Source organism: Artemia sp. Qi Xiang Cuo, unplaced genomic scaffold (genome assembly GCF_049724085.1).
Source record: "Artemia sp. Qi Xiang Cuo unplaced genomic scaffold, ASM4972408v1 HiC_scaffold_3018, whole genome shotgun sequence".
NCBI lineage: Eukaryota > Metazoa > Arthropoda > Branchiopoda > Anostraca > Artemiidae > Artemia > Artemia sp. Qi Xiang Cuo.
In genome coordinates this window covers 163,166-188,683 of record NW_028300413.1, presented here as the reverse complement: position 1 = coordinate 188,683, position 25,518 = coordinate 163,166, and the positions used below count along the sequence as shown (strand labels likewise).

The 25,518-nt window shown below is 33.9% G+C and overlaps 1 protein-coding gene across 1 annotated transcript in view; it reads left to right on the top strand.

Annotated features, from left to right (window-relative positions):
- Positions 1-25,518, top strand: part of LOC148938709 (anoctamin-10-like) — a 98,615-nt gene that overhangs the window by 60,270 nt on the left and 12,827 nt on the right. Inside the window, exons 7-10 of the mRNA XM_089107598.1 lie at positions 1,433-1,563; positions 13,669-13,758; positions 16,175-16,369; positions 24,146-24,337. Of these exons, the coding sequence (XP_088963724.1) occupies positions 1,433-1,563; positions 13,669-13,758; positions 16,175-16,369; positions 24,146-24,337 (608 nt within the window). The remainder of the gene's footprint in view (positions 1-1,432; positions 1,564-13,668; positions 13,759-16,174; positions 16,370-24,145; positions 24,338-25,518) is intronic.

Here is a 25,518-nt window from a genome sequence, read left to right as displayed (position 1 = left end):
CATGTATAATTTAATAGCAAGCAGTGGGTATTCATTGGGGTTTAGCTCCCATTATATCTTGGATAGATATGGGTATGATCTGAAAAACGATCAGAAATTAAATAAAACCATCAAATTGTTTTAAATGAAAGTAAGGAGCAAAATTAAAACTTAGAATGAACAGAACTTATTCCGTATATGGTAGAGGGGCTGCTCCTCCTAAACTCCCCGCTCTTTACGCTAAAGTTTTGCAGTGCTTTAGAAATAATTCTTACTCTATATCAACGTTCCTTGTGTTTGAGCAGCCGTGCTTAGAAAAGCGGAACAAAACGGGAAACTGTTTTATTGTTTAATTTCCTTTTTATTTAATTCCAGATTTTTATTTTATTGTTTAACTTAGACCTTTTTATTTAATTTAGACTTTTTACCAGTCAACTATGCAACGATATGCATCAGTGCTGCAGTATGCCACTAGCTATATCTTTCGATCTTGTATATTACTATTTGTATTTAAATAGAAAAGTTCACTTTAATCTAATTTTTTTCAAATGAAATTAATTCAATTGAATTGAAAGTAAATCGAATTTTACCGCTCGCTGTCCTTTTCTAACCGTAGAACACGTTTAAGATGTTAAAAAACCTTTAAGCTTCTTAATACTTTTTTTTTATAAAAAAGGATGAATTAACAGAGAAAAATCGTGACTTACTGAAATATGTCATCTTCTTAACTGTCATTTTCTCTATAGTGCTTAACTCCACAAACAATTTACTGACAATATTCAAAATTGTTGGAATATTCACAATTTTTGAAATGAGCAAAAAAGTGTTTGAAATGAGCAATAATTTAGAAAAAATCCTTGTTCAAAAACTGGCAGAAAATTTTCGTTTTGAATCAGTCTGACCGTTTTTAATTTAAAAAACACTACGTCTGTCCAGCCCTTAACTGATAATTTACTGAACAGTTTTACCTTTTTGCTTCTTCTACCCCCTCCCCCTCCCCGAAATTTTGCCCGATTTGTAAAAACATACCATAAATCCGCATTGACAAGTTTCGGATGCGTTTAAAAATGTTTTATCCTTGTTTTTATTTTTCTTAATCAAACATGAAAAACAGGATTCTTAAATGAAAATACCAATTTTTTGTTTTATTTTTTCAAATCAAAGGGAGGGGTCAGGCCGAGACGCTTATCGGCTTGTATGAGTCAATATTGGTAAAGTTGCCTTCTAGCTAGTGGTAAATTCATGACATGGGATGACTTTTACGCCATTTTGCTTCTTCTACTAGTAACACTGAAGTGATAATTTTAATGCCTATTAATTATCTAATTGGATTGCTAATTAATAACCTAAACTAATTAATAATAATAGAATTAACAGTAATCTAATGAATAATCTAAACTTGAAATGCTAATTTTATGCTAATTATCTCCGTATAATTAATCAAATGTTCCAGAGAATCATCGTACTGAGTCCCAGTTTGAGAGGAATAGAGTGGTCAAACTGGTTCTTTTTGAATTTGTCAACAACTTCATGTCACTTTTTTACATCGCTTTCTACCTCCAAAATATGGAAATGCTCAGAATGGTAAGTCGATTTATATTTACAATGAGAAAGAAAAATTATTCAGTCAACTTATTTAGAACACCCAAAAATTACTAGAGAGCAACGTTATCGTCCTCTCCAAGGCTCTGTGGCCAGTTAAAAGAGCAGGGAACAGAAAGGTTCAACTTCTTGCACTCTGTAGAAATTGACGTTAAAACTGTAGAATGAGGGCAAATGGAGGAATTTAAGATTCCGCAGAATAAATGGTAAAAAAGAAGAAGAAAAATAACATGAATAAATGATAGAGCAAAGAAGATCGAAAACACGAAAATTCTGATAAAAAAAGTGAACAAAAAATGATAGAGAAAAGAAATCAGAAACGGGGAGGCTTCTGGTAAAAAAAAAGAGAGAGAAAAAGAATAAAAACACACAAAGAAAATGATACAATAAAGACGGTAAGAATCGCAAAGCTTCTGGTAAAAAGAAGAAGATAGAAGAAAAAAGTAGAATAACAACAATTAAAAAAATAATACGGAGAAGAAGATAAGAATTGCAACACTTCTGACGAAAAAAAGAGAAATAATGTTAATAGTGCGAAGAAGATCGAAAACACGAAAATTCTGAAAAAAAAAATGAAAAAAAGTAAACAAAAACGATACAGAAAATAAAAGTCAGAAACGAAAAGCTTCAGGTAAAAAAAAAAAGAGAAAAAAGGATAGAAAAATAGAAAAAAAATTATTCAGCAACGAAGGTAAATGTTATAAAAAGAGCGCAAAAGGAGGAAATTATAAATTCGCAGCATAAATGTGTCAATAAGAAAAAAGAAAGAAAACCAGAGCCCGATGAATTTATTATATTTTCTTAGCCGCATGACACTTACGAGCCTACTCAAAAACTGTGTTCCATGTATGTGACACGCAATTAAGAGATTAAAATCAGATTTTACTAATCAACTAGAAATTGATTTATATTTTATATCAAATTGCATTATGTTTTTTTCCGTGTTAGCGATTTAAAATGTTATGTCTCTTCTCGGTAAGTGTACATTATTATTTGGCGTATGAATAATAAATAAAATTATAATTTATTGCAAGGACGTCATTTGGGGAGGGTCAGAGGGGTCGAAACCCACCTTCATTGCAAAATAAATGGAATTTATTTTTTGAAACGGGAATTTCATTTTATATTAAAATAGCGCAAACATAATGTTTTCTTCTGTCTTGCCCCTCTTTTTTTCCTACAAAATCTGCCAACATAATGTAGCATTGAAACATAAATGTTTTCTTCAGTTTTCCAGATAAAATATCTGGGCCCTTCAACCCTTGGCCCTAATATAAAATTGAAATTTGTGGTCTGATTTGGAGTAGGGCTCCTCAAGTGCTACATAATAGCAGTTAAAAGATAGATTTTTTGATTTGATTTTTTATCCTTTTTTTTTATTTGTTTTGATTTTTTGTATAATAAATTGCATAGATTTTAGTTTAATTTATATTCATTCTAGCTTGGGCGACTATTTTGGAATTTGTACTTGTATTTTTTCCCTTTTCTCAGTGTGCGAAAACTTATCAGTACAACATATAGTTATACATATAGTACAACATATACATATAGTACATATAGTATACATATACGTATATATATACATATAGTACATATACATATAGATATAGTACAATATACATGTACATATAGTACAACATATAGTGTATGAAAAAGTATGTATGTACGCTTTTAATGATCCTGAGAAGCTAAAACTTCAATTCAATGATGGTCTGTGGTTTAGATAAGATTCGTGTCGAGAGAGGAAATTTGGAAATCGAAAATAATGTTGTGAGAGAAACACATATAATGTTTTTTATATGTTTTTTTTTTAAAGAAAAATAACTAGAATAAGCCGTTGATCTTTAATTCCTTGCTTATTTCTTAGCTTCTTGGTCAAAAATAATTTTTATAAGGTGGTAAACTGGAAAAGGATCATCCATCATTGTAGCGATAAAAAGGTTGATACTTGTGGCGGTAGGAAATTTTCCTAGAGTAGTACTTATAATACGATAGATTCTGCCATACAGGCTAGTATCGCTCGCAATTAGTAAGGGAAAATTGAATGTTTAGGCACATAAATGTGGCCTCTTTTTTTCTTGAGTTATTTGGATGTCCGAGTCCCTCTAGGAGCGTTTACCTTGGAGACATACGAACTAATTATCTATTATTGGGCTAGACGCAGACATATAAATGAAATAAACACAGATAAAAAGACAATAGTTTTATTGACTTACATATTTAGGTGTACAGCAATGGGTCACTTCAAATGACAATAATGGTGACAAAGATGAAAGAGTTTAAGACTTCTATCAGAATGGTCCTGCTTCAGCTTTACGAATCCTCTCAAAAAGCACTTCTACCCTACCATCAAAACATAGCTTTTCAGTCCTGCGCCATGAGGACTGGCTCACCATTGGCCCAAGAGGACCAAGGATGTAATTCTTTCGTCCAATAATTCCTTTTAGATATTTCTGATGATTCAGGCGTTTACACGGTTTTTGCCTTTTAAATTTCCTTAAAAATATCGTATGTAGCATATTTTTTATTTTTCACTCTCTTAGCGAAATCTTAAGCCTGGATAGTGCTGTTCTTTGTCTGAGGTGACTGCACTTTCTCTCTTTGCTGATTAAGGACTTCATTTTTGAAACTAGGTGTAACATAATTATAGAAAATCTGAATTATCTTTAGAAAGAAGGAACTTTATTTTGGTATTTTAAATACATTGTATCTTACTCATGGTACATATAACCCTTCCCTTCAATTAATGACGTTCCGTCATTAGTAACTGCTCATTATGAGTGCTAAAAATTTGCTCTATATTTTTTTATTTCATTCTACATCCCTATCTAAAATACATTTACCGGACTAAGATTGTTTATGGTTCTAGGTTAGCTACTATACTAAGGATTTTTTTTTCTATATCTAACACTGATTACTTTTACATTTCCAACAAGGTTGGGGCTATTCTACCTTTACATTAGTTTTTTTTTTGAATTCACTTCTTTTTTTTGTCTATATGGTACACTACTTTCTATCTACGCTACATTAAATGAATGACATGATAATACTACACTTAATTCTACTTGAACGTCTAGCGGTACATACATGAATGATTTATAACAAACAATATTGGGTTTACCATATTCACTGGTAACATTAAAACTTTCACTATTGGGATTTTTGAATTGTCCAAGTTATTAGGAAGTAACATATGTAGATTCATATCTATTAATCACCTTCGAGTCCTTAGTGTACTACACCCTTCTGTTGTAAATTATTGTCCTTCACTCTTTTTGTCGTGGCAGAAATTTTGAAACATTTACGTGATGGTTTCTTCATGGAACAGTTCGACCCTGGTTGTCTTTACACGAAGTTTTCTCTAATAGTCAACTGGGAAATGATGCTTCCCACTATAGGTGTTGGCGTATTTCTTCTCAGCATATGATTGTTTAGGATATCTTGAGGCACATAGAGAATGTATTCTCGCGTTAAAATTGTTCATTTGTGCCTTTTATAAAATTGTTAGCTCATGGCTTGCGTCGATTAGCCTTTGCGGTGATTCCTAGGTTAATCACAGGGTAATTGAAGTTTGGATTTGGAATGGGTTGTCATCAAACTATAGTGACTCTTTTAACGTATTGTCTTTAACTTCAACTTCAAACATCTTCAAATATCGTTTAACTTCAAATATCGTTAAATATCGTTTATCTTGTTCTGATCGATGGGGTTCTCAGAATTAAACTTCAAATTGTCTTTAACTTCAGCTTCAAATATCTTTGAATTTCTTTAAATATCATTTAACTTCAAATATCGTTAAATGTTGTTTATCTTGTACTGATCAACGGGATTCTCAGAAATAAACTTCAAATTGTCTTTAACTTCAACTTCAAATATCTTTGAATGTTTTTAAATATAATTTAACTTCAAATGTAGTTAAATATCGTTTATCTTGTTCTGATCGATGGGGATCTCAGAATTAAACTTCAAATATAGTGTTACCTGATACGTAATATGGTTCATGGTCGAAGAAACGACGATCGAAGGTAACTGTTGTTTTCGTAGACGAAGCTGGGATGAAAATTGCCTGGAGTCTATGGTGAGTACTCTTCGTTGGTTGAGATATGATGAAAATAGATGCTACTGGGTCGTATCTGTACTGGGTGACTCATTGTAATGCTCAGTACCAATGTGTCTATTTACTTCCTGTAATAAAAATAACGAGGCATAATCACACGTTCTTTGAAGTAAATACTCATACAATAATTCACGCATTAATTGGGTTATGATAAAATAATTGTTCCCATTGGGAAATTCAATACATAGGAGTTTCTTGTAAAATACTAATTCTTCAACTTTAAGTGTGGTCTCTTATTATACTTTCTAATATACACTGTTACATACACTTTATTTTAACTTCTTTCAACGCTTAGTTAATTTTACATTATATTTAAAATAATCATTTAAACAGAGTTTATGCTACATGGTTAATTTTTTAGGTCTAATTTTACAACTTATTTCATGCCTGTATTGTTCACACAAGTCCGTGCTGTTTAAGAAACGCATGTTGTAGCGTCGTAACCACACGGTTTTACGTAAAAGATATTACAATGAGGGAACAAGACATAACAAGGACGAGTGGAGACCTCTATACCCACTCGTTTTCTAATGTCATCCCTATTTCTTGGCTTAGCCGTTCTCATGGGGCTCCGGGTTTAACCTCTGCATTTCAGCTGTTTCCCCGTGTTCTTCTCTTGGATTTTCGTCCTATTAGTTATAGGATTTTTCCGTAATTACAAGTCAATAGGGTTCTTATGGTCAGGGAAGTTGCGAATGCGAAACACACGGCCAATAGTACGTTCCACCAGGAATTGATCGAGAACAACCCGTATCCACTATTTACATACGTTAATCTTTGGTCTTCATTTATAAATAGAGGAATTTGCTAATCTAATGGTTCTCTAATTTTTTCAAGTCTTATTATCCCTTTATTCTTTTCTATTTCTGACCATACCGAGGTTTTTATGTCCTCGTTTTCTCTATTGTAAAGCGTCTATGACAGGTTGACTGTCGGGACTTAATTTATCTTTGTAGTTTCTACTATCCTTAACATTGTAATTAACCACGTATGGATGGTTGAATCTGTGTTACAGTTCTACAATTTTGTGTAGTTATTCTAATAACCAAATTTTTTCTCAGTAATTCTGTTTTGTAACTTGGGTCTATTCTTTCTGTTTTATTGTAACAAGATAAAGTTCCAACAGTTTCTCTTGGAACAGAAATCATGATAGTGTTCATAAATATGAACAGGATCAGCTCATAATTAGACGCTTCTGTACTGGTAGTTTTTTTTGATTTTATAAAGCTGCCAGATATAAGGGTATAGCCTACTGAATTGCATAGTTTAAAAACTAAACTTCTTTTCAAAATACCCGACACTCCGAACTAGTCGTGTTTACTTCAGTTAATAAAAACAAATTCGCTCTATCTCCTGAACTGCAAGATCCAACGTCTGAATATTTTTGGATATTACTACTCTATATAGTTTTGGGGGTAGCCCTTGCAAAAAGGTATTTAGTATGACTTTTTCATACAGTTGCCCAGAACCACTTCCGTATTTTGCTTCTACAGAAATGTGTATATTATCAAGATATTCCCTTATATTCTGTGAAAAATCAAAGTTTACTACTCCGTGTTTTAATTTATTTATAGAACTGGTTTCTATAAATCTCTCTTTGAATGCTTTTAACAAGTCATCAACCGTATTTAGTGGCAAGTTGGCGTCATTTCCTATGGTATGTTCGACCTGTTTTAGAATAGTGAAGGCCTGGCCTTTTAATCGTAGTAGGAGCATGTCTTTTAATGCTCCAACTTCTGTTTTTGTTAGTTGTACAAATTGGGTCAATTGGATATTAAATTCGTCAAGATCTAATTGACCATTGTACTCTGGTATAGATTTTGCTCTCTTTACATTTTTTGCGACTAACTTTTGCACTATTACTAACTCACTAAGTTCTTCCATTTTTTTTGAATTAATTGGAAATAAATTTATTTTTTACTTAATCTATTTTGGGGGATGCTACTATCTCCTATGAGATATAAGGGTTTTCCTATCGTAGCTTAGCGGTAATAGGCCTAATCACTGTTCTTATATGTCTGTATCTTTCCAATAATTAAATTTAAATTACAAAGTTTTAATAGCCTAATTAGTTCGCACTCTAATTTCCGACTCGCACCATTTGTAGCAATAAAAATTTTGTAGCGAGAGATACAGACATATAAAATGGAATAAACACAGATAAAAAAGGCAATAGATTTATTGACTTACATATTTAGGTGCACAGCAATGGGTCACTTCAAATGACAATAATGGTGACAAAGATGAAAGAGTTTAAGACTTCTATCAGAATGGTCCTGCTTCAGCTTTACGAATCCTCTCAAAAAGCACTTCTACCCCATCATCAAAACATAGCTTTTCAGTCCTGAGCCATGAGGACTGGCTCACCATTGGCCCAAGAGGACCAAGGATGTAATTCTTTCGTCCAATAATCCCTTTTAGATTTTTCTTATGATTCAGGTGCTCACACGGTTTTTGCCATTTAAACTTCCTTAGAAATATCGTACGTAGCATATTTTTTATTTCTCACTCTCTTAGCGAAATCTTAAGCCTGGATAGTGCTGTTCTTTGTCTGAGGTGACTGCACTTTCTCTCTTTGCTGATTAAGGACTTCATTTTTGAAACTAGGTTTAACTTAATTATAGAAAATCGGAATTATCTTTAGAAAGAAGGAACTTTATTTTGGTATTTTAAATGCATCGCATCTTACTCATGGTACATCATTTGGCACTCCGTACATTCTAGATTCTGGCACTACATTCCAGTACATTCCAGATTCTGGCGCTCCAAATTCCAGCTCCATGCAGTGGCATGTTGCCCATAGAGAGTAAGAATAAATAAAAATAGAGAATAGAGAAATAAAAAATAGAGGAAAAAATGCGAAATAAAAATAGAAAAATAAAAAGAGAAATAAAAATAGAGAGATAGGAACGTGAAAAAAATTTACATAATTTATTATCCTTGATGTTTACTATCCAAACGCTTGTTTGATGTTGTTGTTGTCATGCACCAATTTAAAACTGGGCTTTAAGTTTAAGGATGCTCAAACCTACAACTTGAAAACTTTTCAGGAAAATAAATCCCGTTTTCGGCTTCTCTGTATTCCTATAAAAACTAATTAGGTCCATGCTGAACCTGCATATATGGATACTTCTCATAATAAAGCTGTTTTAATTAACAAAATATCATAATAAGATAATATTGGAAAAATAGTTCTGTAAACTACCACTAGATCGCTAGTAGTATTGATTTTCTTTGACGTTGAGAAACGAGCATTTGAGCATTCTATCTTATAGAAGCTTTGCTTTAGCTATTCGTAAGTCCAAGTTCATGTAATCAAGCACGAATTCTGACGAATTCCAAGTTTTTGAGCAATTTGGAGTTCCAATATTCGGGTTCGATAGTTCGAACTTTCGGGTTCCATAGGGGCTTTAACCAATATTATTACTTAGAGTGCTATAAATAATGTTTAAAGTTATTTTAAGTTATATTTTGAACAAATTTTACTTTGAACGTAAATTATATTTGAACTCAGCCCCCTTTTAATTTTTGAAAATTTATTTTGCATTATAACGCTTTTGCATTTAAGTCAGGAAAGAAAGTTAAAATTTCTATATTTAGTAATGAATTAATCAACTACCTTTACTTAAAATCAAAACTGTGTATTCAGTTGCTGTACTATGAGTAATAATCTTTAGGTAATGGTTAAACTGAGCTATTTCATTTATCTTTCCACAACAGGTCGTATCCAGGATTTTTTTTAAGGGGGGGGGGGTGTTACAAAAAAACTTTACAAAGCACATCAAAAATAATATTTGTATTTTGGTTACTTTTTTACGAGTTTACAAAAATTTCGTGTGTGTGGGGGGGGGGGTAAATCTGGTACTCCCTCTCCTGGATATGGCCTTGCTGGTGGTACCGAAATTCAAGTGACTGAAATTCATCCTAGCGTTTGGGATTCTTTAAGATCTAAATTTGGGTGAACAGGAAAAGCGAATGCATTGTGCTATTTGCTTTTCAAAATAATGCGCCATATTAGCCTATAAAATTCTCATAGTTTGTCTTTGGCACACTAAGCATCTTGGCCTATTTCTCACTAAACTCCCCCAATTTGCTTTGATATTATATGCTTTAAATAGCTTTTAGCTTGAGCAGAATATAGACTATCCCATTTACAGAGCTGTCTATTTTTTTGTACATACTTAAATATAAGAAAAAAATAGATGGCAATAATGTACCCCTTTGCTTCGTGTGAATCTTGTTTTCAATATTAAGGCGAATCAAGTTTGTTTTTGCATTAAAAAAAAAAAAAAAAATCAACTACGTGAAGAATTGAAAAGTGTTAAGCGGGGCTCCCACGGCGTCAATAAAGTTAATAAAGCTGTCCATAAAGTTAATAAACCGTTTTCCTCTTATAACTTTATTGACTTTATGGTTGTCGAAAAGAAGTTAAACTTTATTTAACTTTTTCAATAAAGTCCGGAAAGTTTAGCCAATAGGAGAAGACTTGTGGAAAATTTCAATTCAGCTAAAAGAAACTAATTAGATAGCCAGTCTTGAACTTTTTTCTCTAATCTGTGGAACATTGAAGCAGAGGACTTGCTTATTTCACTAGTGAGAAATAAACCTTTAATATACAATTCCTCACAAGGGGAGCATAAGGACATAATTTGTGTTATAAACGCATTTAAAGAAATAAGTGAAGTAATGTGTTAAGAATTGGGTCCTCATTTGTATCTGTGAGCCTTGTTTAGTAAATTTTAAAGTAAAAACAACATCTAACTTAAGACTAACTTATTAAATTGAAAAAGTTGTCAAAAAACAATGTCAGATATATTCAAGAATGAACGTGTGAATAATTCAAATTAATTGCTTCAAAAAATTTCCATAAAGTCAGGAAGGTAAAATTCATGTGTGAGCGCGACGAACTTTATGGTATGTAACTTTGCGGAATACTTTATTAACTTTATTGACGCCGTGGGAGCCCCGCTTTAATAGTGTTGGGGTATTGTGACTTTGCAATGACCATTACTGTATCATTTACTGAACTATATTATCATCTGTTCATTCATAAACTAAGTTATTGCTCATGGGTTAGGTGTTCTAAAAATATCCCACTGTTTTTCTTGCCAACAGTGAACAAGACAAGCCTGGATTTGTTTTGTTGTTTTGTTCTAAGAATTACTATGCAGTTCTCTTCCTATCGTTTCACTTTAATTATTAATTAATTTACAAGTAATAATTTTTGTATTAATTATTAATTGCCAGATACATTGGCTAAGTGTGAGCAATATTAATAGGTTGAATTATTACTTCTCTCTTCTCTATGTGGTTATTAATTATAATTATTATAATTATTATAATTATTAATTATTATTTCTCTATGCGGTGTATGTATTCTGCGGTATTTTTCTGCTCTGAAAAATGTCGATATTTTTAAATAGTAAAATAACTCCATATATAGTTTATTTGCAAAAAGTTTAGGGGGTTCAAGGTTGGAATTCATTGGCTCTGCTCCCCGAAAAGATGGTATGAGCCTTATTTGTTAGACTAAGATGATGTAGCAAATCCTTTTGCTCGGGTGGGGCTCAGTGGTGTGACTGTGGAGGTTCAGCTACCGTGAGTCTGGGGAGCTTACGAATAAACCAACTCCCAAGTAACATCTGAGTTTTAGATACCAGGTGAGGCTGGGAAAATACCGAGTCCTGCTGCAAGATCAAGAGATTGCGATGAATGGATGTCCCACTTAGACCAAACATACTTCCCAACCTGAAAACAAAATTGTTCTATTCCATAAAAACCGAAATTTGGAGATCATCTGGTTTTTAGAATATTTTTTTGCTCTCTCGAATGGTCCATGTGGAAACACTGTTCAACTCTATAATGCTTAGAACGAGAAAGTTCAGTTTCATCGTAATTGATACCTCAGCACTTTTCCTGAGAGTGAAAATATCTTACGAACGAAAATGATTTTATTAAGTGGATTATGAAACGTTCATAAATGAACGTTCGAGTCTTTAATCGCATTTCACTCCGAATGTTGGAGTAATAGAATATTTTCGCTCACAGGTCTCAACTTGACGGATGGGTATAATCTTATGTGGTTCTCAAGTTACTAAGAAGTTACAGTTTTTACGAAAGGATTTATATCTTGCTTTCTCGCCTGCAAAGCTTTAGATATTTGAGCTCTTTGATATTTAAATCCATTTTTATTAATTGGGGTCATAAAACAATCTTCTTTGGGCAAATGTCTGATGGATAATAAGTCGGCCAACTCAAATTGCGTTGTTCTGGTTTCTCTTCTTCTTCTCTAAAATTTAGGTTTCTTAGTAGAACGGACGTTGAATTGCTGTACCTGATTTCGGAAATCTTTGGAGATCCTCTGTCATTTAGCATCATTTTTTTCTGCTCTTCGAATATCTATAAAGGGACTTGGTACAACCCTCTATTTCTTAGCAACAGAAAAATCAATTTTATCCTAATTATCATGTTAGCAGTTTTCCTGAGATCGAGATTGTCTTACGAGGGAAATTATAAATTATAACTTATAAAATATTTATATATAATATCCCAGAAATTATGAATTATAACATGGCGCTTATTTGTTTTCAGCATCATTAACTGCCGAAGAAAACGTACGGTTTTTTCTTTTTGCCGTATTGAACCATGAAAGTAAATAAGCGAAACTAATTCATTAAATTTGACAACACCTTTCGTATGTAAAAATTTGCTTTTCTTCTGTAGAAACCTGTTGACCCCTAAGGGCAACTTCACCTTAAAAAGAAAGCTACACTTTTTTAAGCTATTTGATGCTAGATGTTTTTAGCTGATATTTCATTCACTTTTTTTATCCACTGCTACGTGGATACACTTCTCTTCTCTTATTACGTGTCCTCCTGTATCTTTTTTTTATCAATAATTATAGTGATTTTTAGTTTCATTTCTTGTCATAATGTTATTTACTGTCTGCAAGGCTTATGTACAAGTAATAACTGTCCTACTAATATGCTGTGCCACTAATTTACTAAATTTACTACTAATAACTAGCAATTATGTACTACTAATAATGTTTTAAAGTGCCAATGAAATCAAAATGAAAACACCCTGGAATCAACTCAGATTTGTTTATGCTTGAAAACCGCGGTTTTCTAAGGTTTTTATTTTTGCCCCATTGAACCATGAAAGTTTCTACTTTTTTTCCATGCTAACCCAAGGTCTGCGTTGCGCAGGTACCGATCTCCTGATTCAATGCCTTCGGCCGGGAGTGCCATACGTGGTTGGGGGCAAATCCTCCGACGCATCTTATGTTTTTCTCCAGATTTCTCCTGGTACCCATTTAGAGCTGGGTCGACTCCGGATGAGCTTACAGAATTTGACCCCCGTCCACACCAAATAACCAGCGACAGCGGGACTCGCGCCACTTACCTCAGGATTTCAAGTCCGGTGCGCTAACCACTCGCCTAGAAAAGTAATTAAGCAAAGCTAATTCATTAAATTTGACGACACTTTTCGTCTGTAGAATTTCGCTTTTCGTTTGTAAAAATCTGTTTATCCCTAAGGACAACTACACCTTCATAGAAAAGCTACACTTTCTTTAGCTGTTTTATGCCAAATGCTTTTTTTATTTTGTACCCACCACTACCAAAAACTACATATTTGCATAATGAAGCTTTTTTTTATTAAAAATAAAATTCCCGGTTTTTATTAATTTGTGAGAACATGCATGGTTGCTTAGATTTCCAACTAACCATTTCAACCAATCAGATTTCAGCTGTCCTCATCATTGGCTAAGCATCCAACAAATCAGATTTCAGCTGTTCTCATCATTGGCTAAGCATAACAACAAGTGAAAAAGTATCGGTACAATATTTAACTAGTTGTGTATTTTATCACTTTTTGCTGTTGTCCTATATCTTCTCTTGTAGTCATGCGATTTTTGTTAGGCATGAGCAATGTATCTTTTATGTTCTAATATTGTTTTTTTTTTTTAGCAAATCGCAACGATGTTGATAGTTTTACAGTTCTTGAATCATTTTGAAGAGGCGCTGCTGCCGATAGTACTTCGGTATGGTTCAGAAAAGGTAAGGCTTTTTCTTTACTATCTAGGGTAAGGGCTGGATTTCACCGTAGGCAATTTCCTGATAGCTTGAGAAGTCTAGCAATAGATTGTCAATTGTTTTTTTCCTTTATTCAGTCAAATAAAATGATTGAGCGATTCATATTGAGCTAAAGAATAAAAATAAAACTCTAAGTAGGAAATTCTTTCAGTACAGAAATCAAATCTCATGAAAACCCTGAAAAAACATGTACGTCTAAAAAATAAAAAAAAATAAATTACGAAAATTAAGATTCCTAAAAAAAATTAAAACAAAGAAGATTCTTAAAAATGAATTTATGTGAAAGTAAATGAAAAAAATTGGAACATCAAAAATGATGCTATATGAAAATTAATTCTTAGAAACATGCTCTTCCTAGGGCTCTGTATTCTTTTTCGTTTTGGGTAAAAATTATCCTGTCTGAGACCCATTATCTAAGTTCAAGTGGTTCAAATCGAACTTTTTCAGGTAAGAGAACCAATGATAGAGTCTATAGATTATAGAGAGTGAACCCAAGCCGTATTAATAAGGTTTTCTTTAAGGACGAGGGGGAGGGGGTGTCAAATACGCAAAGATTACATTGCGCAAAGACCACAAGTTCTTAAAGTGAAAAATTTCTTAGACCACACTGCTTTTCCATTTACAAACAATTAAGAAAAAAAAAAGGTTTTATCTAAATAGAGCAGTGGAACAAAACAAAAGATAAAACAACAATAACAATAAAACTTTAAATAATAAAAAAAAATCTGAATATTTTAACTTCACGTCCGGAAGCTTCTTTTAAAAAAAAAAAAAAAAAAAAAAAAAAATAGGGAAAAAGAAACAATTGAAAAAAACAAACAAGAAAAACAAAAACTAAAAAAAAAAAAAAACTACCAAAAACATACAAATATATTATTTGGATTTTTTGTATCAAATTTTTTTTATCTTTTATTTTGTTCCACTGCTTTATTTTAGTCAAACTCGTTTTTCCTCCTTAGTTTTTTGTTAAAGCGAATCTTAAGTAAGAACTTCTCTTCCCTGTTTTTCTTCTGGGGGCTGATGTACTAGTGACTTTTATACTTGCATACAAAACAACCAAACATTGGTAAATGTAAGACAGATCTAAGCCGGAATCAAAGGATATTGTCAACCTCAACCAAACCAACCCATATTTCATTGTCTGGTTTTCCTTTCTCCTGTAAAATTTACATCTCCTAAAACGACGAATGTTGAATCACTGTAACCATTTTTGGAGATCTTCTTTCATTGTTTGGTTTTCTGTTCTCCTGTAAAATTTACATATCCTAATTTAACGAACTTTTGAGTCACTGTAACCAATTTTGGAGATCTTCTTTCCTTGTTTGGTTTTCTGTTCTCCTGTAAAATTTACATCTCCTAATATAACGAATGTTGAATCACTGTAATTAGTTTTGGAGATCTTCTTTAATTGTTTGGTTTTCTGTTCTCCTGTAAAATTTACATATCCTAATTTAACGAACTTTTGAGTCAATGTAACCAATTTTGGAGATCTTCTTTCCTTGTTTGGTTTTCTGTTCTCCTGTAAAATTTACATCTCCTAATATAACGAATGTTGAATCACTGTAATTAGTTTTGGAGATCTTCTTTAATTGTTTGGTTTTCTGTTCTCCTGTAAAATTTACATCTCCTAATATAACGAACTTTGAGTCAGTGTAACCAATTTTGGAGATCTTCTTTCCTTGTTTGGTTTTCTTTTCTCCTGTAAAATTTACATCTCCTAATATAACGAATGTTGAATCACTGTAACCAATTTTGGAGATCTTCTTCATTGTTTGGTTTTCCGTTCTCCTGTAAAATTTACGTCTCCTAATATAACTAACTTTAAATCAGTGTAACCAATTTTGGAGATCTTTCGAGATCCGTTATCATTTAACATTATGTTTTATGTTCTTTGGATGGTTTATGTGGAGAGTTGGTTCAACCCTCTACTTGTTAGAAACAGAAAAACCAGTTTTACCAGAATCATCTTGTTAGCAGGTTTTCTGAGAGCGAATTTACCTTACGAGGGAAATCCCGCTTATTTGTTGATGGTATCCCGTAGTATCCTCTATCCCGTTTATTTGGTTTTAGTGTCATTAACTGCTAAAAAAAAGTTCAAGATGTGTTGATTGGTGTGTGAGGAAGAGAGTGCTTCCATACCAATAGGTAACTTATCACCCTATTTATTTGGTAAATAAAACTAAAAAATTGCGTAAAAACTGAAATTCAACGTTGTGTTTATTTGTTTTTGAGTGCTAATTAGATTGATTTCCATTTTTTTGACTTTCTTTGACTTGTCGCAAATTATTGTCGTTGACGACTATTCAGCACCCATTGAATTGTCGTTATTGGCAACTTCACTTTTATAAGAGACTAATTGAAGAAACTATTGTAATCTAAGATGGAGGAGTTGCTCGTAAACTACTTAGCGAAGAAGAAGCGTTATCGTCGATTCTTAGAAGCTCGTCTTAAAAAAGAAGATCCTGAATACCGACTAACAGCTGAAGATATAAGAAACTTGAAGATAGACGAAATATCAAGTGATGATCCAGCATACCGTCAAGCAGTGGACGAGGGACTGCTTGAAAGCTATTATGTGAGTAATTAAAACATCAAAATAGCTATAACTATTATTATCATAATTATTATTACTAATCCATATAAAGCAAGGTGAAACATAAGTCTGGTTGATTGCACTGAAAATAAATAAATAGCAGAAAAGAATGGAACAAAACAATAAAAAATAATGGAAAGATAATAGGTGACGGTGTTTATGCGATTTTTATTGGGAAGTATACCCTGCTTTGTCTCACCCTCTGGGAATTGAGGTTTGGCTTCCAGGAAACGTTTTATGGGATAGGGAGGAATAAGGTGATTTTGAGAAACTGAGTAAAGTTCTACCAAAGAACAATTGTGAAAAAGCCGTGCTGACGTGATGATATTGAGCGTAAACAGTTAATAGTGTACATAATGAAATACAGTTTCTTATCTGATATTGTAATCCTGCTCAAACTTGCATAGTCGCTGCTTAAATTTACATATTACAAATTTTTAACTTATGACTTTAATCTGTCAAACAACGGCAATTAGCTCTAACTTTGGCCTTGGCTGGAACAGCACAGGCTAGGCAAAATACTACCATTGGTAACCTAAGCAGATCTATGGGTCTAAGCAGATCTATGGGGTTGAAATAGTATTTTAAAAATGTTTTATCAAACTACTTGCATGAGAATGATCCTACGTTAAGGTTAGAAACACAATATTTTGTATATATTGAGAGTTTCTCTGAAATAATTCTGTGAAATAATTCTAAATTCGATGAGAGTCATCACTCACCTTGGTGAACAGAAAAATACTTTAAAACACTACGAATAGCTTGAAAAATATCTACAGTTGCTTGTTTCTGCTTTCCCCCCTAGTTTTAGTACTTTGTGCTGAATCCAGTTGCCTTGAAGACTGTAAAAAATGCTTGGTTTGTGAATGACCACAAAGCACTACCCACAGACCTGCAAACTACCATAACTGCAAATCCAATCATATTACTTTGTTTTTATTGGATTTTATTTGATTATGTTTAGGTGTTACGTTTAAGTTTTTTACATTAAGTTTAAATTAAGTTTAGATGTTACAAGCACAGATCACTGATTCTATTTCACAAAAGCAAATTTATTTCTTTTGTCCAGGTTTTCGGGGATGCAGAGTCTATTCTTAAACAAACTATTTTAGAAACTAAAAAAAAATGATTAGACTTAATTAGAAAAACAAAAGTTAATAAGAATATTAAATTAGAAAAATAACAAGTAATTAGATCTAGCATGTGTCAATATTTTCATATTAACATGTGTCAAAATGTCAACATTTTGTACCTGCAACTGAATAATAAAAAACTCTCTTTCTACAAGAACCCCGAATATAGAGAGTGGAGTTGGTCATAAGTATGAAAATCATGAATTTTTTTTTTAATAAGGATTCTATTTTGACGACTTAGGAATGTACACAAAGTCACAATCCCCAGGTTGGGTATTGTCATGATTGTAATTTCTTTGCAGAGGGATTCACAAATGCTTGCTGAATGTGCAACGTTGAGTGCATATTTATTTTTTCTGTTTGTGTTCAAGAATATTCTGTATTTTTAGTTAATAATTTTATTTATCAATTTGCTTGTCTTGAAAGACGTACATCGTTTGCGCGTATAAAGTTTTTTGCCTTAATTTTATCTATGAGGTCTTTTCACTGTTTGGCACATTTCGTCCTAGCCTAGTATTTGACTGTTTGTTTGTCTTTGGAGAATAATTTTGCTTCAGGTTTATAGTTGTTTTAGAAGGGAAAAAACTTTCTAGTAGCTGCCTTGGTCTATAAGTCTCGCCAACGGCACTTTTTTTGCATTTTCTTTCTTTTTATAAGTAGGACAATTTCAATAAAAAAAAGTTTATTTAATGTGGCTGAGTGAAAGAAAAAGTATTAAAAAAAAACAAAAAAAACAATGCTATGATAACTCAAGTGAAAAAAATTTTAAAAACAAAAACAGTGAAAAACAACTAAATTTTACATTTTAGGTGTAAATAAAGATATACTGTCTGAATTTTTAATTCTTTTGAGGACCTAGACCTATTCTTCTTCTCTTGTGGCTATAGTTAATGCATATGAGGGGGGCGGGGGCTGATTGGTATTACTGGCTTATTTTGGGGTATCGAGTTGTATCCACGGGGAACAAGTAGTTTAGTTACTTTACAGTATCTTCACTCCTAACAGAAAATGGAGACATGGATAATTGGGTACCAGCCAGGGGGTCAATATTCTGATCTCTACTCCCAGTTGCAAGTACGCCCGTGGGTATAGCCAATAATTCTTTCTGCGATGTTTTAGTCCATCCCACACTAAATGATGATGGTCAATTTGGTTTGGAACAAGGTTTTGGATTGTCAGGATGTTAATTCAGCCACAAATGGTTCTACACAGGGAGTGAGTGATCTTATCAGTTCAACCTTTCCAGTCCATAAATCCAACCGAAAAACTACCCATATACGCCCCTGGATGTCCAATAACCTGATAATCTCTTCATACCGTAAAAATGACCTATATAAGTTAGCTTGTAAAACCAGTAGCGTTATTGACCTATATACCAAACTCGTCCGGGAAGCAAAAAAAAATTATTATTATTCAAAAATCTCTCACTGCAAAGGGAACTTGCGAAAAATTTGCTTCACAATAAATGAAATTCTTTGGAAAAAAGGAATTCAAAATCTATACCTTTTAACCTTAAGGACATCAGTGGCAGATTAATTGACCCAATTTCAGTACCGGATGCTTTTAATAATTATTTCACCAATATTCCAAATGCTAACTGCTGTTCCCCCTCGCGAGTCAGTACACCTAGCAAGAATCCCAGATCCATGTTTTTCTCTCCAACTGATAGTAAAGAGGTGCTTCAAGTTATCGAATCTCTCTCTAATAGTAGTACACCTGACTTCTTTGGCATACATAATAAGCTTCTTAGGACCGTATCTTCCTATGTTTGTGAACCCATTGTGCACATAGCAAACCTTTCTATGATCAATGGAGTCTTCCCAGAAATATTTAAATCAGCAATTGTTATCCCGATTCATAAAAAGAGGCGATCCGCCTGAGATAAGTAATTATCGTCCAATCTCACTTCTCCCAGTTATATCTAAAGTGCTCGAGAGAATTATCTTCCGACATCTTTCCTCCTTTTTATTGGGGATCCATCCTGCAGATTCGTTAATTTCTCCTTATCAATGTTGCTTCCGTTCTAAATTTTCAACTACTCATGCACTAATCGACGCTACACAGCTTATCCGTTACCGACGTGACCTTAAAAATACCATAATGGGCTTATTTATGGATTTTTCTAAGGCTTTTGATAAAGTTGATAACAGTTTTTTATAAAGTAAACTTAAGGACATAGGGATTCGTGGAATTCCTTTCTCATGGTTCGGCTCTTATCTCTCTGGTAGAGTACAGAGTGTGAGTCTGGGTGGCATGACCTCGCATCCCCTACCTGTCCGGAGGGGCGTCCCGCAGGGCTCTGTTCTTGGTCCAATACTTTATCTCCTTTCTATTAATTATTTGGTTACGGACCTGGGTCCATCAGTGCACCCAGTACTTTTAGCTGACGATAGCAACTTTTTCATCACCGGCCCTAATTTACCATCCGTCGTCACCTCTGCTCAAATCCTTCTGAATAGAGTACAGGAATGGTCTCTCGTTAACTGCATGACCATTAACAGCAAGAAAAGTCAGGTTGTTTTATTTCCAACCCCTCACAAAAAAATGAAGCTCAGCAAGCACTGTGCCTAAAATATTGCATCAATCTCCTCCCGCAGGTCGAAGTTGCCACGTTTCTTGGTGTCCACATAGATTCCTCCCTGTCATTTGCAACGCATGTTTCCTACATCAGAACCATAATCTTGCAACAGGTAATTATGATTAATCGTGTGAATAATTTTCTTCCTCCTGATATCCTTGCCACCCTTTATTACTCTTTTGTTTACCCATATATCTCATACTGCAGATCTGTTTGAAGCAACACTTATCCTTCAGTTACCAGTAAATTAAAATCTGCCAAAAACCGTCCCATCAAAGCAGTTTTTCGGCTGCCCGGACTGTATTCCACCCAGGACTTGTACTCCGATTTTGGTATTATCCCTTTTGGACAAATCATTAAAAAATTAAATCTATCCCTTGCATACTCCGCTTACCATAAAAATATTACTCCCCAATTATTATCTTATTTTAATTGTAATAATTCTGAAGGCCTCTGCCTTCGTTCATCCAACCGTTCCTTTATTGTCCCCAAGTGTGTCTCTAGCTCCGCCCAGCGATCCCCCATTTATAAATCTAAACTTCAATGGAATATAATACCGTCAGGTGTCGAGCTATCCACAGGTTTTCGCAAGCTGTATAACAATGTTGCTAAACTTTGATATTATAATTTTCTAAATTCTTAATCAATTTGCTTTAATTTACCCGTGTTTTCTCTTTTTTTTCAATTTCTTGTTTTTATGGTCCTCAACAAGTTCGTTTCCAGGATCCTTATTATTATTGGTGTTATGTTTCATTTTTGTTTGAATAAATTGAATTGAATTGAATATTTTCTCTTGTAACTTCAACATCTTACCTTGTCAACTACTTGTGGAAGAAAAAGCACATTGTTTCCAATTATTTTATAACTCTCTAAAGTTTCTCATGCAGGTATTGGATTAACGACGCTTTTTGTCTACTATGATCCATGCGTCAACCCTGCAATGTGTTTCTACAGCTGAGGTCGAACCCTGGGTTTCGTATTAATAATCTGAGATCAAACCCACTGCAACAAAACTTATATATACAAATTTAGCAAATCAACCATCTTTCCTTGCGACTGAGGGGATTGAACTCGGAAACCATGGATTAAGAAGCATGGTTTTATCCACTCCTCTCTCACAAAGCATTGTACATGGAGATGCTCGTATAAACATATAAAATCAACCATCTTTCCTTGAGACACAGGGGATTGAACCCGGAAACCATGGATCAAAAGCCACGGTTTTATCCACTCCGCTGTCACGAAGCATTGCACATGCAGGTGGTCGTATAAATATATAAAATCAACCATATTTTCTTGAGACACAGGGGATTGAACCCGGAATCCATGGATCAAGAGCCACGATTTTATCCACTCCGCTGTCACAAAGCATTGTACATGCAGGTGCTCGTATGAATATATAAAATCAACCATCTTTCCTTGAGACACAGGGGATTGAACCCAGAAACCATGGATCAAGAGCCACGGTTTTATCCACTCCGCTGTCACAAAGCATTGTACATGCAGGTGCTCGTATGAATATATAAAATCAACCATCTTTCCTTGAGACACAGGGGATTGAACCCGGAAACCATGGATCAAGAGCCACGGTTTTATCCACTCCGCTGTCACGAAGCATTGCACATGCAGGTGGTCGTATAAATATATAAAATCAACCATATTTCCTTGAGACACAGGGGATTGAACCCGGAATCCATGGATCAAGAGCCACGGTTTTATCCACTCCGCTGTCACACAGCATTTTACATGCAGGTGCTCGTATAAATATATAAAATCAACCATCTTTCCTTGAGACACAGGGGATTGAACCCAGAAACCATGGATCAAGAGCCACGGTTTTATCCACTCCGCTGTCACACAGCATTGTACATATAGGTGTTCCAGTAGTTTCAGTTTTGAAAACGAGCTGCAATAGGGCCATACAAAATATTTTGAAAATCATAAAAGATATTTTCTACATTTTTAAACTGTCACTCTTTAATACTAATAACATACAGCTATTCCTTGTCTATATCATTTGATTAGTCTTGGTTATGTTTGCTTGTGAAATTCTAGAAAAGCAAGACATTATACAAACAAGTTACAGCTTGGAAATAAAGCTTTAAAGCTAGGAAAGGAAATAAAGCAAGACTTATTTCCTTTCGTTTCATAATAGTTTACAGTGAGTCTGGTAAACATCGTCATTGATCAATATCAGCATATCTTGGTAGAAATTTTATATCCGTTGGAGAATGATGGTTTATTGGATCTCCACCATCATTTAAGTAAGACGCCACAGGGGTCACATTTCGTTCAATCATACGTTGAATAGCAATCAACCAGGATCAATCGGCTTCTCATTGCTACAAAAAACTTTAATTTCATTGGTTTTTGTGAAGAAAAACTTTCCATACCTGAGTATCATTCGCTTACATCAGCTTTACAATCAGCTTCACTTACGTGAGAAGCATTATTAGTAAATATACTTAATGCAGTGAAGATGTAAAAAGTAGAATAGTAGAAGTAGAAAAGTAGAATAGCCAGTGCCAAGGGTGGTTTTTCAAGATTGGAAATGTTTGAAATATGGGAAGATACGTCTGTGAATCAAGGTTTGAATATAGGAAGCTACGGTGAGGACAATAGCCAAATATTATACTGAAATGTGAGCGCTTCGGGAGACGGATAAGGATTGGTTAGATGTTTTCCAGAGGAATTGTCCAAGGATAGTTTTGAGTATTAGTTCGACTAACCGCATTTCAAAGAGTAAGCTGTACAAAAAATGCGGCTCTATCGTACTTTCTAGGGCTATAATAAGATAAAGGTTAAGATAGCTTGGACAAGTTTTGTGATTGAAGGACGACAGATTACTAAAGATCGCCCTTTCTGACCATCCAATTTGGGCCAAATGGAAAGCAGGTCATTTTTAAATGGGGTGGGGGGGAAGATTTCGTGAGAACGAATTTTAAGGAAATTGGAGCTCCTTGGGAGGGGTAAAGAGGGAAGCTTTGAGTAGATTGGGATGAAGGAGGAGTCTATGAAACTGTGTTGGCCTTATTTGGTTTGGTTTTGCTGTGAGTTGTTGCTAGTAATAGTAGCAGTAGTAGCTTATTACCTTTCGATACCTGACTGAAAATAATACATTGAATTTCATTCATTTTGGTAGATCAGTAACCGGTTCGTTAACGAACCCCTTTGCCTAGCAAAAGGTCTGCTTTCCAGGCCTAATGACCCTTGCTTTGCTCGAACTTTAGATCTTCCAATTTTACTTGTATTTTTGCGGTGTACGGTTTATTTATATTCTTGCAGGATTTTTTTTTATGGTTTTCTGGCTTGAAATGAAAAAAATAGTCTTCTAGGTTCTAGTTCTTTTTTTTCTACTGTAGTGCTTTTTTGGTAGGCCATAATTACAGGGTACCTTCTAATAAAATTTCAGCTTAATCGGAAAAAAGTGGAAAACTTTGAAACTCCCCTCCAGGAACCCCTGTCCCTGCCACATAAATTCGCAGTCCCTATGACTTAGCCAACATATTCCCGAAGTATTCAAGGTAATTAGTCCGGCTGTTAAGGATATGTAATTTCTTTTTCATATCATGCGTTTCGATCGTGGAGGATAAAACAAGATGACGCATCCATGCGTCATCGCGTCGACGCGTCTGATGACGCGTCGTATTCTGTCGGCTATGTATTAAAAATATCTCCTTTAACTTTTGAACGAATTTCATACATATATTTATATTGCTGTATTTGTCAATATCTAGGATATTTAAAAGACAATTAAACAAAATATGAAAGATAAAAGTGGATAATTTCCTCAAATTCAATTCTTGGAAAAGTATAATACACATTGAGGTTGAATTTGAAAAAAAAAAAAAAGATGTCTAGGATTGCACATACTTTATGAATTAATAAAACAAAGCGTTAATTGTGGACACAATTGAGATTATTTGGAACTATTTATGCAGTTTGTTTATGTTTCTGTCTTTCCTGAAGTTGCTGGTGTATCAGTCCTATCGAAGAATTTAAAGCAAAGGCAACTGAAATCTTTTTAATTTATCATTTCAATTTCAGGGCACAATTGAAGATTATTTGGAGCTGTTTATACAGTTTGGCTACGTTTTTCTCTTCTCTGCTGTATACCCAATGGCCGGTATTTTAGCCTTATTGAACAACTTACTAGAAATACGCGCTGATGCCTTTAAGATGTGCAAAGTATTCCAAAGACCGCCATCTATGAAAGTTAGACACATTGGAGCCTGGCAGGTATTAATGTGTTGAACATAATTTGAATGTCGTACCTTTTTTGCCATATTCCAAATCTGCTGACACTAATGACAAGCTGCCTTGGCATTTTCAAGTCCCGGTCTTTCATTTGGGAGCCAAATTGAAATTCGGGCTTTGATACTTTAGCTGCAAATTTACTAGAAGAATGAACAGGTAGATAAGCAGATAAATGGGCACACCCTTTATTTTGTGTGTATAATTAAATAAAAGAAAAGAAATTCAACTGAAATTAAGGAGCAATATTAAAACTTAAAACAAACAGAAATTATTACGGTTATGAGTGGGGTTGCCCCTCCTCAACACCGCGCTCTTCACGATACACTTTTTAGTACTTCTAAAAAAAGCTTCTTATTGTTTGAATGAAACGACCCTTGTGTTTCAGGAGTCGCTCTTAAAGAATTGGGACAAAATTAAAAACTAGCGTAAAGAGCGAGGTGTTCAAAAGGGAGCAACCACCCTCATATACGTAATAATTTCTAGTCGTTTTAAGTTTTAACATTAATCCTTACTTTCAGCAAAAAAAAATCTGTTTTTTTTATTTAATTTCTGATCGTTTGAGTTGGAAAAGAGAAAAAAAGACATATAAAAAGAATTTTGTGTAAAGATTCTGGCAAATTCCCCCAGTGTAACAATTTCTCTAAAAATTCCACACCCTGGAAACTCCCCCCTCCCCTCACCCGAAAAATGTATGCATACTTCCCAATAGAAAATGCTGCACGTAAACAATGGGTAAATTTTATAACTTAAAGACCTTTCCCCAGGGACTGTAGGGTGTCATGTTATCTCCAAAGGTATAGTTAGTGGGTCTTTCAACTATGTTGAACAAATTGGCTATCTCAAAATTTTGATCGGAGTGTGGGATGGGCGTAGTTGCCCTCCGATTTTTTGGTTACTTAAAAAGGACACCGAACTTTCAATTTACCTTTGAATGAGTCCTCTGCCGGTGTTCTATGACTTCTTGGTCTGTTCAATCACCCCTAAAAAAAAAAAAAAAAAAAAAAAAACAACCATCCGTGATCTTTCTTTTGGCAAAACTATAAAACTCCACATTTTTGCAGACAAGAGCTTGGAAATCTTCATTATGATTCTCTGATACGCTGAATCTGATGGTGTGATTCTCATTAATATTTTTTGACTATTAGGGGGATGTTTCCTCTATT